At 36.6% G+C, this 21,223-nt stretch overlaps 1 protein-coding gene across 1 annotated transcript in view; it reads left to right on the top strand.

Moving 5' to 3' along the window:
- b3glcta (beta 3-glucosyltransferase a) overlaps window positions 1–21,223 on the top strand; it is a 64,809-nt gene that overhangs the window by 17,151 nt on the left and 26,435 nt on the right. Inside the window, exon 3 of the mRNA XM_039671114.2 lies at window positions 6,345–6,384. Within this exon, the coding sequence (XP_039527048.2) occupies window positions 6,345–6,384 (40 nt within the window). The remainder of the gene's footprint in view (window positions 1–6,344; window positions 6,385–21,223) is intronic.

Genomic DNA, 21,223 nt, shown 5'->3' with positions numbered 1-21,223 from the left:
CATAAAAAACCTGATTTTTCACCACAGGGTGTCTAGGCTCCCCATGCTTGCCATTAATTAAATAGTAGTTCCATAATCAGAGGTTATGACAACCACTATTCAACCAGAAAGAAGTCATAAAGCCATTCCAATAACTCCGAAGCTGTTCAGTTCAGCTAAAAAACCTGCAAAGTTCCCCTTTAAATATGGTCGGAAAAATCTGTAGTGAGGACTGGAAATTTGAGTCTGGAAAAGTATGGAATTTTGAAATGGAAATTGTGTAGGAACCCTGTTTCTTCTGTTCAGTCTGTTGAGGTCGGACGTCCTCGAGTAAAACATGAACACACTAAAGCTGCTTTATAGTAACTGAAGTTTTAATTCTGATTAAATTATACACTGGCACTGTTTTTCATATTTAATACTGTAAAGCTGCTTGCTTTTAAGCAATCTATTGTGTATTGATAAATAATCGTCATGAAATGGTTGTATAAAAACATCACAATGCTATGATCAGATTCTTATGCTTTATTTAAAAAAAAATGCTTGCTGTTCTCTGATTTTGTTGTGTTTATTCTGTTATTGAGAGGAAAGCATGCAGCACATATTTATATATGCATCAACTCTGCTCTTAGCAGTGTGGGCGGCTTTGGGATGTTTGCTAACAGTATATCGCTGCTATATAACTTCCTTTTACCCCTAAGCGCAGAATGAAATCCCCAAAAGAAAACATCTTTAAATTTGAAGTTGATTAATAATAAATTAAATGAATGAATAAACAATTTATTAGACAATTTATTACACAATTACAGTAAAATCCCCATTTAGACGTATGTGAGTGTAATTAATAGAGCTTGTAGATAATATAGTGGGAATGTAAACGTTATAATTTGAATAGTATATATATATTTCATGTTAAAAAAAACACACTCTCAGCAAACTGCTGTTTGTGGTTGTAGAAATAGAAGTGGATCTTGTATTGTCTAGAGTTTTTTCTGTAGACAATACATGATCGAGGTTGTGTAAACCACAAGTACCATGATAAAGCCACCTCCACTTGATTGTATTTATTATCCAGACGACAACAGTTGCAGTGGCCCATTTTCTCCCGTTTAGTCCGCTTCAGAAAGTATGTGAGGAGGAGAAACCCTTGAGCTTGATAAACCACAGAGCCTAATTAAGTCAGTGCTTTCTACCCACCCCTGGCACTGAGTTAAATCAGTTCTGATGTGGTCCTTTCTGCCCATGCATAAATTTTCCTCTCACTGAAATCAGATCAAAAAATACAGACGTTTTGCCTGGCATCCTGTTATCCACTTTCTTCAAACAGATTTATATTCTTCCCCCGTCGCTATATGATGAAAATGAGAAGGCATGCGTGTAAATCAGAACTTTCTGTGTGTGGATATATTGGTGCTCAGTTGCACAATATAAGGTGATGTATGTCTATGTGGGAGCCAGAAGATGTGTACAGTTTGATTAGCGGTGACATGCCTCATGACACACTTTCAATTTAAATGAATATGCCAAAATAGGGAATTGAGAATTTTTGTATTATTATTATTTAGATGCGTAACCTCTCATAAAGGCTTTTAGCATGCTGACAGTCAGTTAAAGGAGTAGTTCACTTTTAAAAAAACTTTTGCTGATAATTTACTCACCCCCATGTCATCCAAGATGTCCATGTCTTTCTTTCTTCGGTCAAAAAGAAATTAAAGTTTTTGATGAAACTTCAATGGGTCCAAATGGTTCAAGGTCCAAATGAGAGTTTCAGTGCAGCTTTAAACGACACCAGACGATGAATAAGGGTCTTATCAAGCGAAACGATCAGTCATTTCAAAAATAAATAAAAAAGTTTAAGTTTTATAAGCACAAATGCTCACCTTGCTCTGTTCTGTGATGCACGTTCGTGACTCTCCTGTTCGAACTCGTTTATCAAAATGAACGAATCTTTTTTCGAGTCAGTTCGTTTGTTGAATGAACCAAATGACTCGAAAAAAGATTTGTTCATTTTGTTCAGCCCTTTGAAGCTGCACTGAAACTGTCTTTTGGACCTTGAACCGTTTGTTGCCCAATGAAGTCTATTATATGGAGAAAAATCCTGGAATGTTTTCATCAAAAACCTTAATTTCTTTTCGACTGAAGAGAGAAAGACATGGACATCCTGGATGACACAGGGTGAGTAAATTATCAGCAAAAGGTTTTTTTTTTTAAAGTGAACTACTCCTTTAATCCACTCCAAGAAGTTGCTAACATTGTTTTTTTGTTTTTTTTTAGAAAAGAAAATTACTGTCAGATTTCAATTGTGTGTGCCGATTTTTATTATATATGGTCTCTAGGATATGTTTTTTGTTGGTGTGAGGACTATGGTTATAATTAATAAAATGTTATAATTATTAGTTTGCCTATATTTGTTCAATATCTGTCAGTTAACCTATTTGATGTCTGCACTCAGCATCCATTTTTCCACTGAAGGACGTCTGATAGTGTGTGCTGGACAAAGACCAGCCTAATTATACAGGGCTTTCTGCCCAAGTCATTCAGACAGCCCACTGAGTAGTCGATTTGGAAAATATATAATTTTGAAAATCTTTTGTGAGGAAGGAAGCAGGGTTTTGTTCTGGCCAGAACCCACTTATTTGAAGAGGTCATTAATTTTTCTTTTCTTTTATAATGTTCTCTGAGGGCCACTTATAATATTATCAGGATTTTGACATCAAAAAACATTTAGAAGAAGTAATATGCTATTTTCTATCTTTTTTTTACCCTCTCTTTGAAACATACTGTTTTGATGGGCATGCCACATCCAATACTTAAGCCCACTGCCATGATTGGGTAACAGTTTTACATTTTAAAATAATTTTCAATGGCCTGCCATTTATATTTCAAAATCGTCCTATGTTGAAAAATATCTAGTTAGATTGTTGAAACATAGGCCAACAATGTGAAACATTTATGCGTATTGTATATGTTTTGGTTAAGTCTCGGTTGTGACAAATAAAGTTTAAGGACTTAGAGTTACCACAGTTATAATTGACGAAGGATGAATTAGTGTTTTGTGTAAATGGAATTATGAATGAATGTGCCATTGCTAGTCACCCTGTCATTCTTATAGGCTATTCATCAGGCTATTCATTAAGGGTTACAGTGAATGGCTTAGATCAAAACAATAACAAAAGCAGCGTCCTCTACTTTCTTTCTTCCGTATCTGGCAATCTCCCCCATTAACCCCATAAATGACGAAGCAAAGGAAAAAACAGCCAATCACAGCATATCGCATCTATTCACAGTTTAACTGCAGAACTAACTCAAATATCAAACGATCTGTAACGGACAGAGCAATAGTGAAACATGGTAAAAATAATGTTTACTCACATTTGTGTGTTGCAACATTGCTGTCGATTCTAATATAGTCGGAACTGCATCAACTTTAATTTTCAGTCTCTCTGAAAAGCCTGTGACGAATTTTGAATCTGCAGTAAAAAGAAGCGAACTAATGAACAGTCTTACTGACGTGATCTGACTGGAACTTCAGTCATCAGATGCCCATTTTCCACAAGTTGGTTTGATTCTTTAGGGTCTTCGTGTAAAGTTTGTAACATACTTTGGTTAAAATTCCTCAATCAACACCTTTTCTACCTCCTTAAAAGAGAAAATCCTGGAATGTTTTCATCAAAAACTTTAATTTCTTTTCGACTGAAGAAAGAATGACATGGACAATGACATCTTGGATGACATGGGGGTGAGTAAATTATCAGCAAAAGTTTTTTTAAAAGTTAACTACTCCTTTTAAAAACAGCTCTGTTCACAACGACCTGTTTCGGTGCATGTCTCTTTAAATGATAATGAGCAACTGCTCACCCCACCCCTTCCGTGGGGGGTGTGGACACAACATGTAAAGTGCTGCTGTAAAGTATGATGCCATACTGCTCAGAAAAGTCCAAACGGATTAATTATTGAGAGTGTTTAGATTTTTTGAGGATTAAAAAAAGGAGTGAATTGATTTTTTTCATTGTATGGGGGTTGTTTCCACACACTGCAAAGACACATTTATTATGCATCCGATGACCCCTTTTAAGGTTAGTTGTGATCCTAACATTAAAAGGGGTCATCGGATGCAAAATTCACTTTTGTATGGTGTTTGCACTGCAGTGCAAAGACTGTGTTTTTCTGGCACTTTAAAACATCTTGTATTCATCAGAGGCCTCTCTATGATTTTTTTGCTAGAGTAATCCTTTGTTTGTGTATCTCGAATTTACTACATAACGTGTGAATCAGTGGGCAGGGCTAAAGAGGTAATGATTTGGAAATAAGCATTGATCATCTTCTGCAGAGGAGGTCTTTCGTCGCACTATAACATAATAATGTGACACGATACGAAACAACTCATTTTTTGACCATGGTTTCAATAAAAGCTGCCAGCTGGTTTTGGATTAACAAGTTTTGAGTTCTGAAAGGATGTTTTTACAGTAAAATAACCCCTTATATGTCAAAAGATGAAGGATATTTTGATTTCTCTATTAAAAAAAATGACTGATTGACATTTAAAACTCTAGTTTATTTAGTTTGTATGTCCTAATTAGGATCAGGTTTACAAGTAACCCTATTATTCAACTTTTTATAATTATATTATTATAAATATTACATTACTATAAATAATTTCATACACACAAAACATTTATATGTATTTATTATTTTGACAGCTTTGGAATTCACCAGACCTCCAACCACAGCACTTCTTTTAGTTGCACACTTCCATTGTGTATTTGTTTCAGGGTCAATTATACAACTGGAGGTGGCTCTTCCATCTCAACAAGTCCCTGTCTTTGAGTTTGCCGGTCCTTTGGGGTTTCAGAATCAATGTTTTTCCCCTCTTCGTGTTGAACCTCTAACCGTGCCATGATTCACAACGTCACCTTGATGATTCAGCCTCTCCCTCTCACTGTAATGATGTGCCACACTTTGTCCGGTGTAAAGATATATGACTTGTTTCTCGAAGGGCTGCTTGGAGCTCAGGCCTTGAGTAATTGTTAGCAGAGTGGTAGCAATAAATCAAAAGCCATCCCCTTTTTTCCTCTTTATCCTCTAATATACCACAATATGAGTAGGGAGAGCATTGAAGACTGCTCCCTTTTCTCTTCATGTCCCTGAGGAGGTGAGATTTGGTTTGAGTGGGGAAGGCTCGCAACAGGAACTCTGATCGATTCGCTCTTTCCTCCACAGTCGGCTGGTAGCACTGACAGCTCTGGTGGCAGAATGAGCTTCCTAATACCCTAATTGAGCTGAGCACTCGGGGTGAGAACAGCATCAGCTCCGGGCACCGAAACCACACAATTTGCAGTGAACTAATGACATTGTGAATCATGATTTATTAGTTCAAATAACCAAAAGGATCCTCTCCACATTTTGATGTTCTTTTGGAAATTTAATTGAACGCCTAATAAGCACACAGGAAGACTGATTCTGGCTTCATGTCGAAATGATCATGTTTAAGAGATTTGCACAAACAGAACCACAATGTCATAATTACCATTAGGGAAACTTGAGATGTTCTTTTATTTGTGGTTGATGGTAATTTGACTTACATAATCAGAATTATAAACAGAATACAACATAAAAATACAGGAATAACAGAGGAAATATAATAAATGGCAAAAGTGTTGGGCAGGGGTGCCCAATCCTGCTCCTGCCAATCGACTCAACTGTCCTGCACAGCCCTGGGCAACCCTTCATGTCAAGTCAGACCAATTTTGTAAACTTTCCCGGCTCAACTTTTTGATTTTGTTAATGTTTATGTGAAGAAAGACAAAGATAATGAAAGCCGAAATATTAAATGTAATGTAGTATTAAATGGTATTCATATATCATGAATTCATTTAGAAATTATACATTTCATTATATAATATTAATAAATTAAAAGATTACTGTTTATATTTTTGTTTTAAATTCCATTTTAAGTCCCTGATTTTTAATGTAATGACCCCACTAAGTTTCAGTATTTTGTGTTGCCTACAAAAGTTATTTGAATGCAAACAAATAAATAAACTTACATTTGCCCTAGATGCCCATTGCATTGCAATTTACATATCTGGTATTGTCAGTAAGAACTTCCCAGGAGGACTTGATGACCACTTTACATTTAGAATAACCATTAGTTTGCAGTTTATTTAGTCTTGGGATACGTTCTGTCTCATACACCTCTCTCCCTTAGTGTTTAAGTTGTACGTATTGGCATGCTTTAATAGTGCTGAATTTTTTTGTCAAAACTAATGATGTTATGAGTGCCTCTAGGTTGGACTTTTATTTACTTGTGGTTCATTTGTAAAAACTGCCTCTAATGTTGTCTTTCTCTCAATTTCTCTTCTCAGATCCATGACGCTGACAAACCTCCCTCTGAGAGTCAGCTCGGTGAGTATCCAAGCAGCTTCCGTTTCCTTTCACATCCTGCAAAAGTCAACCAGAGTGTGAGGAGCTTTCAAAAGACACCAATATTCCTGTCAGAGACTTTAAGTTTTGTTTTAGTACCCTTTCAGTTTGGTAAAACCATGTTCTTAAAGGGATACTCCACTTTTTTTGGAAATAGGCTCATTTTACAGTTGAGTTTTACCGTTTTCGAATACACCCAGCCAATTTTCTGATATTTAGAAGAATATCAGTAACCAGACAGTTTCTGGTCTCATTGAATTCCATAGTATATTTTTTTCCTACTATGGAAGTCAATGAGACCAGAAACTGTCTGGTCTCTGATATTCTTCTAAATATCAGAAAATCGGCTGAATGGATTAAAAAACGGTAAAACGGTAAAACGTTTAACCCTGAGGGAGTTGTTAAATGAGCCTATTTCCCAAAAAAGTGGAGTATCCCTTTAACACATTCCATATTGTGTTTCTTCTGACCAACTGTAAGTATAACTGATGCCCCATCTAAACAGAAAATGATGATGTTTATTTTAGATGGCTTTAGTTAATGTGGCTTTCTGTGTAGCAGGATTGGATTTTAGGGCACGGCTAATTCATTCGGGTCATCATTTGCAGTGTGCTCTACGTGTGTTTGATATTTCAGTGTAGCGAGGCAAATGAGAGTAATCCGGCATGGCGTGGTGGAATGAACAGACCGTAGGAGTTTATTACAATACCCGTAATTTAGGTCTTCTTGCATTTGCCACAGTAAAACAAACGAACAGAAGGTGCGAAATGTTTTGGATGAAAATAACGTCATTATTTGACCTTAATTCCAGCAACCTTTACAGCTAAATGGAGACTGGTGTTTTCTTTTCTTTTGTCTTTAAAGGTCTATGAGCAACCAGCATACAAATGACTCTAAAGGTGCAAAGGTCAATTATGATTGGCTGTCGCTGCTTAACAAAGGAAATCGCAGTAGATGAGGCATAGGAAAAGAGAAATGACAAGGACATGTTAAAAGATGAAAGTAGATCAACAGTTTGAGCATAGACTGCGGTTTCAATTACTGTATGTACACGCATGAAATTAGCCAAAAGGAGAGTAGAGTTAAACATGGTCTGTTTGAAATTTTTCTTTGTCTGACTCATAAGTAGGCAAGTACGGCAATTAATCAACTTCATGAAGTGGATGTGGAGTCTGTCGAAATGTAATGACTTTCATACATCAAACAGTTGAAGGAAGCCTGAAGTGCAAAGATGGTTATATAATTTCACAGAACTCTCACTTTCAAAAAGGTGCTTCATATGCTTCAGCCCATAGTATGATTACGAATATTCTCAGAGCCTCTTTTTGCACCAAGCGTGTGACGCAGAACAATAACCTTTATGGTTTTGAAGTTCTCATCCTTATAGTCTCCCAGAAGTGTTTGGTTGCCTGAAGCGTTTTATGTGTATATATGTCAGAGAGGCATTCTTTTGAACTTTGTGTTCTCTTGTAATGCACTCTACGGATAGGGAAAAGTCAAGCGCACTAGGATAATCTCTAAATTATTTCTGGATATTGTCTGTGCAGCTAAAAATACTGTACTTCAGACCAAAGTCAACATCATCGGGATGTTGAGAACTTAGAAGTAGTTTGAAATGCATCATTCCTCCCAGAATAAGTTCATATGGAATATTTGACAGTGTTGTTTTTTAGAATAGTTTGGCCTGTATGAATTTGATAGGAAACCCAGGATGCTTCCCTCATCCACCAGCACTCCAGAACTGAAGTACCTGATGCCTCTTCATCCCTGTGCATAACAGTCACTTAACATAGTCATGGTTGCCATGGTGGTGATTTGACCTCGACCCTGTCTTATCTTTTAGAAAGTCAGGAGCCTTTTTTTAATGTAATGAAGCACGAAGAAGAGTTGGATGGAGTGGTTAGAAAAAAAGGAAGATTTGAACTTTAGAAAAGGGATAAAAGGATTTTTTTGTTGTTTAGCAATGCGTCAAACTGTAAAATTGAAAAGTGAGGTTCTGAGGTGTCCTTGAAGATGTTTTATAAAACTATCTGATTGAATTTTTTAAAACTGGCTCAAACTACTTCTTTTTTTTTTAAATGTGACATTTGAAAATCATCTCAAAACTCTCAGATGGTGCATTAAGAAGATATCAGAGTCATTCAAGAGCCTCAGGAAGGGCGAGATAACAGTTCCTCTGGGTTTCATTTTCAAATTGGAGATCTTTGAAGGGTTTTTTAATAAGGCTTTAATGATGTCGGTTTGACTACCTTCTGAGTTTGAGAAAGAAAAAGGATATATATCGAAATGACACCAATTGGTGACTGTTTTATTAATTATAGCACAATAACTGTTATTTATAGCAAATTTTAAAGGACTAGTTATATCTAATGCCCAATTAATTATGTCATTACCTGCACACATCGCTTTATCAAAACTCTGTATGATGTTATTTATTCTATAAAACTCAAAAGGAGATGTTTTTCAGAAAACCCAAGCTGCTCGTTTGTATGCATTGCAAAATGGACAGAGATTCACACTGTTGCTCCAAATTAAATAGCAATTAAATCGTTTTCTCTCCTGTATTGCCTCATCTTTTAATATTTAAAACGGACACAGCTTGGACATTCTGCCAACATCTCCTTGGATCGACAACATGGTTCAATAGGGTGAGTAATTGACAGAATATATTTTTTTTATCCTTTTAATAAAAAAGTATGAGTTGAAAACTCTTAAGTGCATCTCAAGTCCAGAATGAAATGCCTAGAAGATTTTCAAAAGCTTGTTTTACTTAAAAAAAGGAACCTTGCCTCGGTATCATCAGTGACTCTTTTTCATTATATTCTTGGTTCATGGTTACTCTCTGGACCATCTCCTAAAGGATCATTCACATGAAAAATAGCTCATGTATATACATGCCATACTGTAATGCTTAATTAACCTGGCTTTACTTCTACTTTATCCAGCACTGATGGCACTTAGGTTTCATAACACAACACTTAGATGTGCTGCTGTGTTTGTGTTGGCGTCTCTGATTTATAATGTGATTACGTCTATAAATATGATTAAGACTTTAGTCATTGTTCATAGTCACACTGCAACAATGTCAGGTTTTATTACTTGGGCGTGTGCCAAGTTATTAGGAGTCTTTGCAATTTCTGCATTGGTAATGATCAAGGTTATTCTGCCAGAAGGCATGCAGAGCATGGCTCAAACTGTAGTTTAGTTCAATGACTGGCTTGCTTAGATATATTGTAAGATGCGTCAGTGTGTGAGCTATCCACAGTATCTATCTATCCTATCTATCCTATCTATCCTATCCTATCTATCCTATCCTATCTATCTATCTATCTATCTATCTATCTATCTATCTATCTATCTATCTATCTATCTATCTATCTATCTATCTATCTATCTATCTATCTATCTATCTATCTATCTATCTAGACATCTAGACATCTAGACATCTAGACATCTAGACATCTATCTATCTAGACATCTATCTAGACATCTATCTATCTAGACATCTATCTATCTAGACATTTATCTATCTAGACATTTATCTATCTAGACATCTATCTATATAGACATCTATCTTTCTAGACATCTAGACTCTATCTATCTATCTATCTAGACATCTATCTGGACATCTATCTGGACATCTAGGAATCTATCCATCCATCCATCCATCCATCCAGACATCCATCCATCCATCCATCTAGACATCTATCTATCTAGACATCTATCTATCTAGACATTTATCTATCTAGACATCTATCTATATAGACATCTATCTTTCTAGACATCTAGACTCTATCTATCTATCTATCTAGACATCTATCTGGACATCTAGGAATCCATCTATCTATCCATCCATCCATCCATCCATCCATCCATCCAGACAGACATCTATCTAGACATCTATCTAGACATCTATCTATCTATCTAGACACCTAGGAATCCATCTATCTATCTATCTATCTATCTATCTATCTATCTATCTATCTATCTATCTATCTATCTATCTATCTATCTATCTATCTATCTATCTATCTATCTATCTATCTATCTATCTATCTATCTATCTATCTATCTATCTATCTATCTATCTATCTATCTATCTATCTATCTATCTATCTATCTATCTAGAAATCTAGACATCTATCTATCTATCTATCTGTCTATCTATCTATCTAGACATCTATCTAGCCCTCTCTTAACCCTATAGTACCCTCTCTTTAATTAGCTTTCCCTCTGCATCTATCACAACTAGCTAACTAACTATCTGACATTTGAGTGCCACAGATTTGATCATTCCTGTGTCATGAGACATAAAAAGAAGTTATCTTCCTCCTCATCTTAATTTTTTTTTTCCTACATCTCTCTGAAGTCAAGTGACCCATATTTTATGGGGGGGATCTGCTCGGAAACTATCACGGTGTTGCCTCTTCTGAACAGCTTGTCTCCTAGATATGTGAAAACTCAGATGCTTTCCGAGTAATTAAAGCGCAACTCTGCCTTTTTATAAGTGGCTGAGATCATGTTTACTCAATCCACTTCCTTGGAGCGGTGCACAGTTTAAGACCTGATAATGAGGCTCACGGATTTGGAATCTTTTAAAGTGGAGCTGCCTCCAGGCCTTGAATTATTGATGCAAAGTAGGAGGTTTAAAACTGCCTTCAACGCTCATTAGTTTTCGGGTGAGATGCACACAGGGACAGGGACTGCAGCTTTATAATGAGCATGATTAAACCAGCTCGAGCTCCCTTGCCTAAGTTCAGGTGTTGGAGTCCAGGAAGTTTTGTGATGTCCAACCCTTGCTGAGAATCCTAATGAGTGTGATTCTTTTTTTTTCTATTCTGCCAAAAAGTGTCTAGCTCTCTCTGCTTCTTTCCCTTCAACTAACAACCTTTCTCTATCTTTTTAAAAAAAATTGTCATTTACATCATTGACCTTTCCATTGGTGAGTTTAATATGCATGTATATTGACCATTTGTGCTGAGTAATTAAACATACATTTAAATATAAGTATAAAATCGTGAATTATTACCATTAATGCAAACATTTATATTATATAATATTCTTAAAAGATATTCAACATATAGTTTAAATTTACTAGGAAATTATTAGTCAACTAGTTAACAGTTTCTAGAATTTTTTGATTTTTGATTTTTGATCTTTAGCATCAAATCTTTACTTCAAGTTTATAATCTCAAGAATCCTGGATTTTATACATATAAGAACATGTCTTATGTAAATGCATCTGATTAAGTCAGGTGAACCCAAAGTCAGCCTAATTATACACATCTCTAAGTCATATTTTCTTTTCATCTTAAACCTAAGATGATTATATTTTTTGCTTTTGCATTAATGTCCTTCTGAAGCACCTGCGGGGGCCTTAAATCTAAAGGGCTATTTTTGCTCTGGCTGATATACCCAGCCTTTTTTTGGTTTGAATACTCAAATTCGCTTTTCTTTGCCCATCTTCCCATCTTATCTTGTTTTTACATCTTTTGCTTCCATATCATCCTTTGATCCCTTTCATTCACTCCCTTCTCTCTTTCCCTTCCTTGCTTTGCTACATATTACCCCTGTGAGTCAAAAGGAATTTGGTTGCTTTGCATACAAACTTGGATCGCCCCAAATCGTTACATCTACAGCAGCACAATGATCTGAGTCACTGGTGCACAGCCAGTTCTACATTGAAACAATCAACTCTGGGCCAGGATGCACACGCCACCGCTCATGGAAATGAGCCATCGACAGTCTTTCTTGTCTCCCATCACCTGCCACTGAGCGTGCAAAATCCACTCTTGACGTTCTCATTGTTCCTCCGTACGGCTTAATGGCCCCTCTTGTGTGGCTCTGTCGTTTAGAAAGATGATGTCTGTTATTGTTAAAGCAACATTCAAATCAGGAGTAGGCGAAAAAATTGTGCCATTATTCTTCACATTGCTTTTAGCTTTCCATCTGGTACTCATTCTTGTCATGCATGATTGACTTGATTGATGGAACAAACTCTCTCTCCATTTTTTGCAGTTATTCCAATTATCATTGATGGTAACACTGCTGGTTATTTGTACTTTTGCCAAGTCTCACTATGATAGTTCATCCAAAAAATAACATTTTGTCGTTTCTCACTCTTCATGTTTTTCCAAATCTGCATACGTTTCTTTCCTCAAGATGAGGAAATGAAATTATGAATGCTGGTTGGTCTTTTCCATTCAGTACAGTTACTGAAGCTTTCAAGCTTAAATTAACTTAACAAAAACACACAAAAAAAACACAGAACTGCAAAAGCACCCTTAAAGGGATACTCCACTTTTTTTTGGAAATAGGCTCATTTTACAACTTCCCCAGAGTTAAACAGTTGGGTTTTACCGTTTTTGAATCCATCCAGCTGATTTTCTTATATTTAGAAGAAAATCAGTAACCAGACATTTTCTGGTCTCATTGACTTCCATTGTATATATTTTTTCCTACTATGGAAGTCAATGAGACCAGAAATTGCCTGGTTAGTGATATTCTTCTAAATATCAGAAAATCGGCTGAATGGATTCAAAAACGGTAAAACTCAAACGTTTAACTCTGAGGGAGTTATAAAATGAGCCTATTTCCCAAAAAAGAGGAGTATCCCTTTAATGTATCCACTTTAGTAAATGAGACGTATGCACTATATTCCAATTTTTCTGAAGCCATGCATTAACTTTTAACTTTTTAATTTGACTAAGTAACCAGTTTTATTTACTGCAGCCAAAATTGAACCGATTGAGTGAATTGAACAAGTACTCTGAATCATCTGAAATTGTGAAACAATCTTTCAGAGTGAATCAACTGAATTATCTTTCCAATAAATCATTCACAAATTGAACATCATGATTTTGAGCCAAAACTGACATAATTTTTTTTAGGAGGTAACTATTCATTTAAAGGTGATGGATTGAGTTCTCTGCACCTGTTTTGATGACGTTCAGTGATTTGACAATCTTCCAGCGGGGGCACGAGGTGACTGTCCTTTACTCTTCCCCTGGCCACCTCAGGCAATGCAAACTGTCAGCAAGGGTTTTTGCCAGGTGGATGGACTGAACCATCACACGCACACACCACACGGACAGCACATTCGTTTCTCTGCATTTAGTCAGGCATGTACACACTCTTTCTATGTCTTTGTTGACTAAATCTGTCTCTGAAACCTTCCGAGTTCAGACTGTCGGAAGGTTTCGGAAAAAGGCTTGTCTCTGGACTTTTTGAGTGAAGTCCAAAAATGGAGTAATAAACCTGAAATGGTAGATACTTTTGGTTGGTTAAACATTGCATTTTGTGCTCCCTACTGGTGTGCCCTCAAACATCACCTCCAATTACTGTACTTCAGTGCCAATGCTCTCTAGTAGATGCTCTGTTGCAACTTGTGAGCACCCTAATCGCTGAAACTTTTTTCTTCTTTTTTTTCACACTTCACCAACTGCCATATGTCTTCACTGCTTTCTACTTTCTCTTCGATTTAAGGCGATATGAGTGCACAATATAGACGTTTTAGCTTTTTTGGCTGATCCAAGCACAGCGCACAGAGAAATTCCTGATTGCTTATTATTGGTTGGTTGTGCATAATATTTTTTGTCCCCAACCCCTTCTTTATGCCACCAACTGTTCAACTGTCTTCTGGAAAATGGCATATTTTTATGTATTTGCATTCTGGGTCTTCCTCTTTAGAGAGAAAATTGCCATTTGGATTCAATTAAATAGTCTGCATTGAGATCTATTCTTCAGTAATCAGTCTGTTTTGTCAATACTCTGTTTTCAATCTTACATTTTCACCCCAGACTTGTACCCGATTCCTCTGGGTATAAATGTGATATTTTCTCTTCAACTTTGTACTCTCTCTCACTCTCTTACCTCTTTTCTGTCACCTCTCTTTCCCCCTTTCTATTATCATATGTAAGCAAACAACATCATGTCTTACTTTGTTCTGGGTTGCTGTAGAACTAATTTGAGTTTCTGCTGTCATGTTGTAGTTTCATTTGTTTGTGTCACCGTGGGGCAGAATCTGGTTTTTGTTCCTGGGATGCAATAACATCTGAGGTTCATTTTTAGTGTGTGGTCTCAGTGTGACTATAAGAATACACTTGCATTCATCAGATACTTCCAAGTCTTAATATCTTAGCTGATTGTTTATTGGTAAACTGGAAAAAGAAAATGGCAAACTGGGAAAAAAACAAAAACAAACAAAAAAACAGCTGTGGTTGCCAGAACCTCACTGTAAAATATGATAACAATGTTTATGGACGTGTTTTTAAAGTTCATAACCATGTTTGACAGTAAATTGCGTTATGCTTTTGTAATGTTAGTACTCAGCATAAACTTTCCACTTTTGTTTTATTTAGTTGCCAAGGCAACATTTTAATTTTTAAAGTTTAAGGTTTTCATCTAATATTTATTCTAAATATTGCTGTTTTTATATAAATAATTATATTTTAGAAGGAGGGATGTTTTCTTTATGAGAAATAATTACAATTTTAATTGCATTTGCTTTTTAAATCAAATATAATTAAATATGACATTGCACACAGGGAGTTATGGGAATGTCCTAGAAGTGTGTTGTCTTGTTTTAGGGGCCGTTCACATGTCGTGTCTTTTGCATGGTCAAGTTCATTATTTTAAATGTACACGCATGACAAGTTCACTCATATATTGAGCGATTCCGGCACGTGCTTTTCCCAGAATAACATTGAAAGCTCAGCTGATGATACTGTACCAGTACAGGGCTGTTTTTTTAAGTCATGCATAGGCTGGAAGTCCATTTATCCATCGCTGAAACTACTACTTCTTCATGGAGAACACTGCTTATGATTGCTTGGCAATGGCAGGCACCACGGGAGAGCAAGCTTGCATGCGCCTTTTGAAAAGAGAAGAAAGCGGCACGTTGGGTGTTTTTCTTCCAAAGCAGCATGCATATATATATTTTACAGTTTTTTTGCAGTAAACTTTCTTGTTTTTTTACATATGGTAATTCTCTTTGCAGATGGTAAGGTTCTTTCACAGGTTGTTCGTTGTAACATTTTTGCAGTATTTTTACATAGCATCTTATTAGCTACTAGTGTTTCTGCAAAGTAAGACCCCTGGAGGGTGACCAAACCCTGGAGAGCGTGATGAAGGGAAAAAAAGGCATAGCTTTGAAGGTGATACTTTATATGCGGAAAACAATTCAGGTGACTATAAGGCTCAATTCTCCTGCGTCTCATTCAATACATCTCGCTTATCCTGAAGATCCAGTCCCTTTATCTTTCGAGTCACCCCTCCAGTAGAATACAGATTGAGCAGAGAGAGAAGTGAGAGAGGATGGAAGAAACCTGACGAAGGACCACATGCTTCTAAGCCCTGTAATCAATGATACCTCACTAAATAAATCATAGACCTAACTCAAGTTCCCCACTACTTTCTCTTCACATCAACCACTTCTGTCTCCTCTCTCCATGTCAGAGTTTGATTGGCCTTCTCATCCAAAAGTAGTCTATACACTGACTGTTTGAAGAGCCATTCTCTACAATTCAGTGGTGGTCTGCTCTGCATTGAAGATATTGCTGTTTTAAAGCCTTGTGTAATAATTCAATACATTTCTTAATTGCTTTCTTAGCTCCAATCACGCATAGTCCTCTTCCGCAAATTTGGTGCGTGCAAAAGTGATGGTGACCAAGCTTAGAGAGAATGAGGCTGATGTAAGGTTAAAAAGAGAGACAAAATGTCAAGGCTTTTCCTTTTCCCATCCCTCTGCTGTTCCGTTGTTTAATGATTAATCGAACGCTATTAGTGGAGGCCACACCATTTAAATTCAGCTTTAATTAGTTTCTTTTTTTAAACACTGCTCTGTGCTTTTATTCAGGCATAGAGACACAATGAAAGATTGGCAAGCACCTTATCATTGATGCTTGCTGGGACCGGATAACTGTTATTACTGTGGCACCCCACAATGCCAGAAAAGAAAGACTCTAAAATTTTCTCAGGCTTTTAATACACCTGCACAATGCCTGTCAGACCTGCACTTAACACACGCTATCACTCCGTTATGAAACCTTGTTAGCTGCCTAGCGGCTACTTGACTCCAGCTTTGTTATTTTACCCGTTGGTCTATTATAATAATATATTATTTACGCACATCATGTACATTAGTTTAGTTTTTTTATGTATTTCAATAACTTCTAACCCTTGCAAGATGACGTTTTTTGTCCAAAAGAGGGTAGTATTCTTATCTGGCAGTGGAGAAGGAAATTACATAATGCAGTGTGACAAGTCCAGTGAAAAAAGTAAGATGGTCCAATGAACTGTAAAATGGAAGTTGGATTGAGAGAAAAGTTTATTTTATATATACGTTTATTTCATTCATTAACGATAAGTATAAAAAAACTGTTTATTTTAGATTTGTTTTCAATTAAAAAATTGTTCAATCTGATTTAATGTTTTTGTGTTTTTGTTTGCATTAGATGATTATGTTGCTATGATAGCAACAATCTAACAGCAAACTATACTGAAAGCAATTATGAATCATGCCTTTTTGAACACTTTTTTTTGAGTATGGCCCTGTATGACATCATAAGGGGCGGAGTTCCTTGCAAGGGCACTTTTCCTGGAAGAGTGCTTGCAAATGTCAACCAGAGCAAGAGCACGCCCATTAATGTGCTTCTTTCGGGTTACGATGTTGTACCCCTCCCCTGCCAAATTCGGCACAACACCGGCATTTCAGTGACAAATGTTTTAAAGGAACACTCTGACTTTTTCGGACTTTAGCTTATTCACCGTATCCCCCATAGTTAGTTAAGTCCATACATGCCTTTTTCATCTCCTAAAGTGCTGTTACTCTGTCTGACGCACCCATGACTAACCTAGCTTAGCACAAAGACTGGATGTAAATGGATACAGCTAGCATACTAATCCCAATAAGAGACAAAATAACGCAAACATTTTCCTATTTAAATGTTGTGATTTGTATAGTCACAGAGTGTACAAATAACAAGGTCATTTGAGACACCGCCATCTTTTAACCCTATAAATATTGGGAACTATATTCTCAGAAGGCGAAGCACTGCTACTTGGGCGGAGGGATTACCACAGCATCTAAGACACACCGTGGTAAGGAGCAGAGAGTTCATTCAGAGTTGGAGTAATAGATTCAGCAATTACTAGATAATAGTTTACATAGTTTTGTCTTAAGTTAAAAATCATTGGTTACCCGTAAGCCAATCACATAACGTTTGGTTATGACGTGTTATTCACCAGCTAAGCCGCATCACAATTCCACTATAAACACATGTATGAGGCGAAAACGAAACCATCGAGCGAAATACCGGAGTGATACCGGAGAATGTTATTTTGTCTCTTATTGAGATTGGTATGCTAGCTGTATCCATTTCCATCCAGTCTTTGTGCTAAGCTAGGCTAGCGATGGGTGCGTCAGACAGAGTTACAGCACGCACAGAGATGAAAAAGGCATGTATGGACTTATCTAACTCTGGGGGATACGGTGAATAAGCTAAAGTCCAAAAAAATCGGAGTGTTCCTTTAAAAGAAGGCCGGGATCGATGCTGGATAGGCAGATTGTTTGAAACTGAAAGATGGCGAGGTTCCAGCGCTAAAATATCCCAGTCATGATTTGGAATTGCAGGCAATGGGTGCATAAGTGCATATAATGTAAACAACATGAACATATACTGTAGAGAATCTAAAGATATCCAGGGAAAGAGAATGCAATACTACTCAATAGTTACTCAAAATGTACATGAGATTGGCAGAATCTGTGTTATTTGCCCTTTAGACGAAATCAGTGTGGGGAAATGTGTGCGAAATTCCCAATCGCATGGATTCCTGTTGAAGTGTCTGAATATTAAACTCACTTAGAATGTTTCAAATTCACCGCCCGTTTAGAAGACAACTTCCCATGTAGACAGAAATGCAGCCTACTTGGTTTTAGAACATAGGATCAACTTTTGTTACCATAGACAAACCCAGTGCTCCATAATGCATGTATACGATTATAAATAGATCTCGGAAAAGATCCTATCTCACATCCGTATGCTGACACATAGAGGTACATGCACACAAACTTGCAAGCGTACTTAGCACAAAGGCTTTTAAAAGTGGGATTTTGCAACTGAAAGCTCAAGGATGTGAACTGAAAGCTGAAGTGAACAGCATTTACATTTCTTTATAAATCCCTGTCTATCCCCGAGGCAGGCAGATCTGTAAAAGATGGGCACGCCGTGGTTTAGGTGGTAAATCCGCTTCCCATCAGAGCCGACAGATCAATAGCAGCTTTGAGGTGGAGAAGGACAGAGCGGAGATGGCAGGCAGCAATACTTAATTACAACAGCATGACAATACATAACAGATCATGCTCATGGCCCTGGGCTCTCCTGCCCCTTAGCTTTCCGTGGACAGAGGGTTCAAGCAAAACAACTGTAGCTTTCAGTCTACACAGACTTATGCCCTGTTTATTAAATAGCAAATGGACAACAGGTGTAAACAGGGACAGGGCTCAACAGAGCGAGCATTTAATTTGTATTTGCGAATAAAAATAGATCTGTGCGACCTGTAAAATGCATTTAGGAGCATTAATGCAAAATAAAACTTAAAAAAAATATATATATACATATACAAATATAAATATAGACACACACTCACCCAGAGGATTTTTAGGAACACCATACACCATACTTGACCCCCTGTCACCTTCTGAACTGCCTTCACTGTACTAAAATGGCCCCCATTTTTTCAGAACTGCCTTAATTCTACGTGGCATTGATTCAACAAGGTGCTGAAAGCATTCTTTAGAAATGTTGACCCATACTGATAGGATAGCATCTTTCAGTTGATGGAGATTTGTGGGATGCACATCCAGGGTTATTTTCTGTGAAATTAGGATTTTTCTTTACAGTGTAGCATGCAGCCGATGCTCACTAGTTTGTACAGTGTATTTTTTTTTTAAATTAGAGAGTGAATATTTCTTTGCACTCGAAAAACTTGGACAATGGGACAGTCTTAGAAACGGCTGAAACCCTGGGAAGAAGGTTTACGACTTAACTAGGGAGCAGATTGAGGCATAGGTTGTTTGCTCATGTCAGCTGTTTTCCACATTCTCACTCTTTCTTAGCCTGTCTTGGAGGAAGATTAGGAAGCTGTCACTTTCCTCATACTCCTTGTCTCGTTTGGGTTGACAAATGAGCCTCATTTCTCGGAGCTGCTTAAAAACGGCCTGTAGGAGAAAACTCTGTCTAATCATAATTTATGATGCGTAATACGTGTATGGCCACATTTTGCTGCAAATGTTTGAAAGAAAACCTAATAAAGAGATCCAGAGTGCTGTGGCTTGCAGAGAGACTTGTACATGAGTTTGAGCTGGAGCTAACATGGACCACAGCTCATGATGAAGTGACTGCAAGACTTATTAAAGAAGTGACACTTCTCATTGACGTGGGTTTTATTACATGCCAGAGCTTCTTACTTGGGAGAACATATGAGTGCAAAGTTAATTCTCTTTGCCAGCCTTTTTTCAATGTAGGTGTTGCAGTGAGTGCATTTTGCTGGTTGTTCTTTATAGTTAAACTTTATAGTTTACATTGCACTTGCATCAAGGGTTTTTAATATTCTAATATTACAAGATTTAATGCTGTATGGTTTTTATATAATTATTGTGTGGAGATATATATATATATATATATATATATATATATATATATATATATATATATATATTGAATGTCTCTATGCTTCCTGTGTTTGTCCTTCTTAAATATAATATTTTACACAAATATTGTTTCTAACCAAATATAGCTTTTCTTTCATCATTTACATACCCTCATGCTGTTTTCATCCTTTATTACTTTCTTCTTTTGTTGTTTCAACAAATACAAAATGTTAATTTTTTTATCCATACAATGAAATTAAATGGGGACAGAGCTTCAATCTCCTAATATATTTTTTTTAAATCACTGAAAAAGTAAATTCCCCATCCATCCACTATTCTGAAAATGATCATGTGATGTTTCCTGACTGGTTGGTTGATAAATATAAAGTTCATGTAAAGATTCCATGCCTGTGACATTAGACAAATATTCGGTGAGATCAATGTCTCAGCATGTTAAATCCGAGTCTAATTACACCATTCACAGGCCTTCAATGAAATGAGTCATTTTCAACAGGTCCACACTCTTGACTTAAAGCCTCTTATGACACATTTATCAATAAGGTGGTCTTAGCTAGTTCTTTGTTTGTTAAACCGATTATAAATGAATCCTTTGTGAATTATTCAAGAGACCATGCTGTTACATTTTTATGTTGTACAAATCTATTGTAGATCAAGAAACATACTCCATCTCAAATCAGGTCCTGTCTGTTTTGTAACCATGGTGATTTCAGCTTTCGCTTGGAACATTGAACTTGCCAGATCTTAACTTGAGACTTGAGATGGGAAGTTTCTGTAATACGTCCCCAGTAGCATAACTGTACAGACTTGACCTAAAGCCCAGAGAGTTCTGCTCTATAAAAACAGTTTTTTTTATCTTAATCTTAAAAACATTAAAAAAAACTTTTGAACTGGCACCAAGGTTCAATGCTAACTGAAGAACATGTGCTAACCATAGTACAATGTTTTTATTCCCTCTTTAATAATTGTGCCCATCTAATTTCTTAAAAACAAAAAACAAAAAAAAAACATTTTAAACATGTTAAAATGATTTGATAAAAAATAAAAATGTCCATGTCCTTCCTGTGCTTAGATTTTAGAATGAATACTTTCTATAGATATGCTTGACTTTGCAACAAAATAATTCTTACCCAGCCGAAATGTCATCATTCT

Source organism: Pimephales promelas, chromosome 16, assembly GCF_988280905.1.
Source record: "Pimephales promelas chromosome 16, fPimPro1.hap1.1, whole genome shotgun sequence".
Classification (NCBI taxonomy): domain Eukaryota; kingdom Metazoa; phylum Chordata; class Actinopteri; order Cypriniformes; family Leuciscidae; genus Pimephales; species Pimephales promelas.
This window is presented reverse-complemented; position numbering and strand designations above follow the sequence as displayed.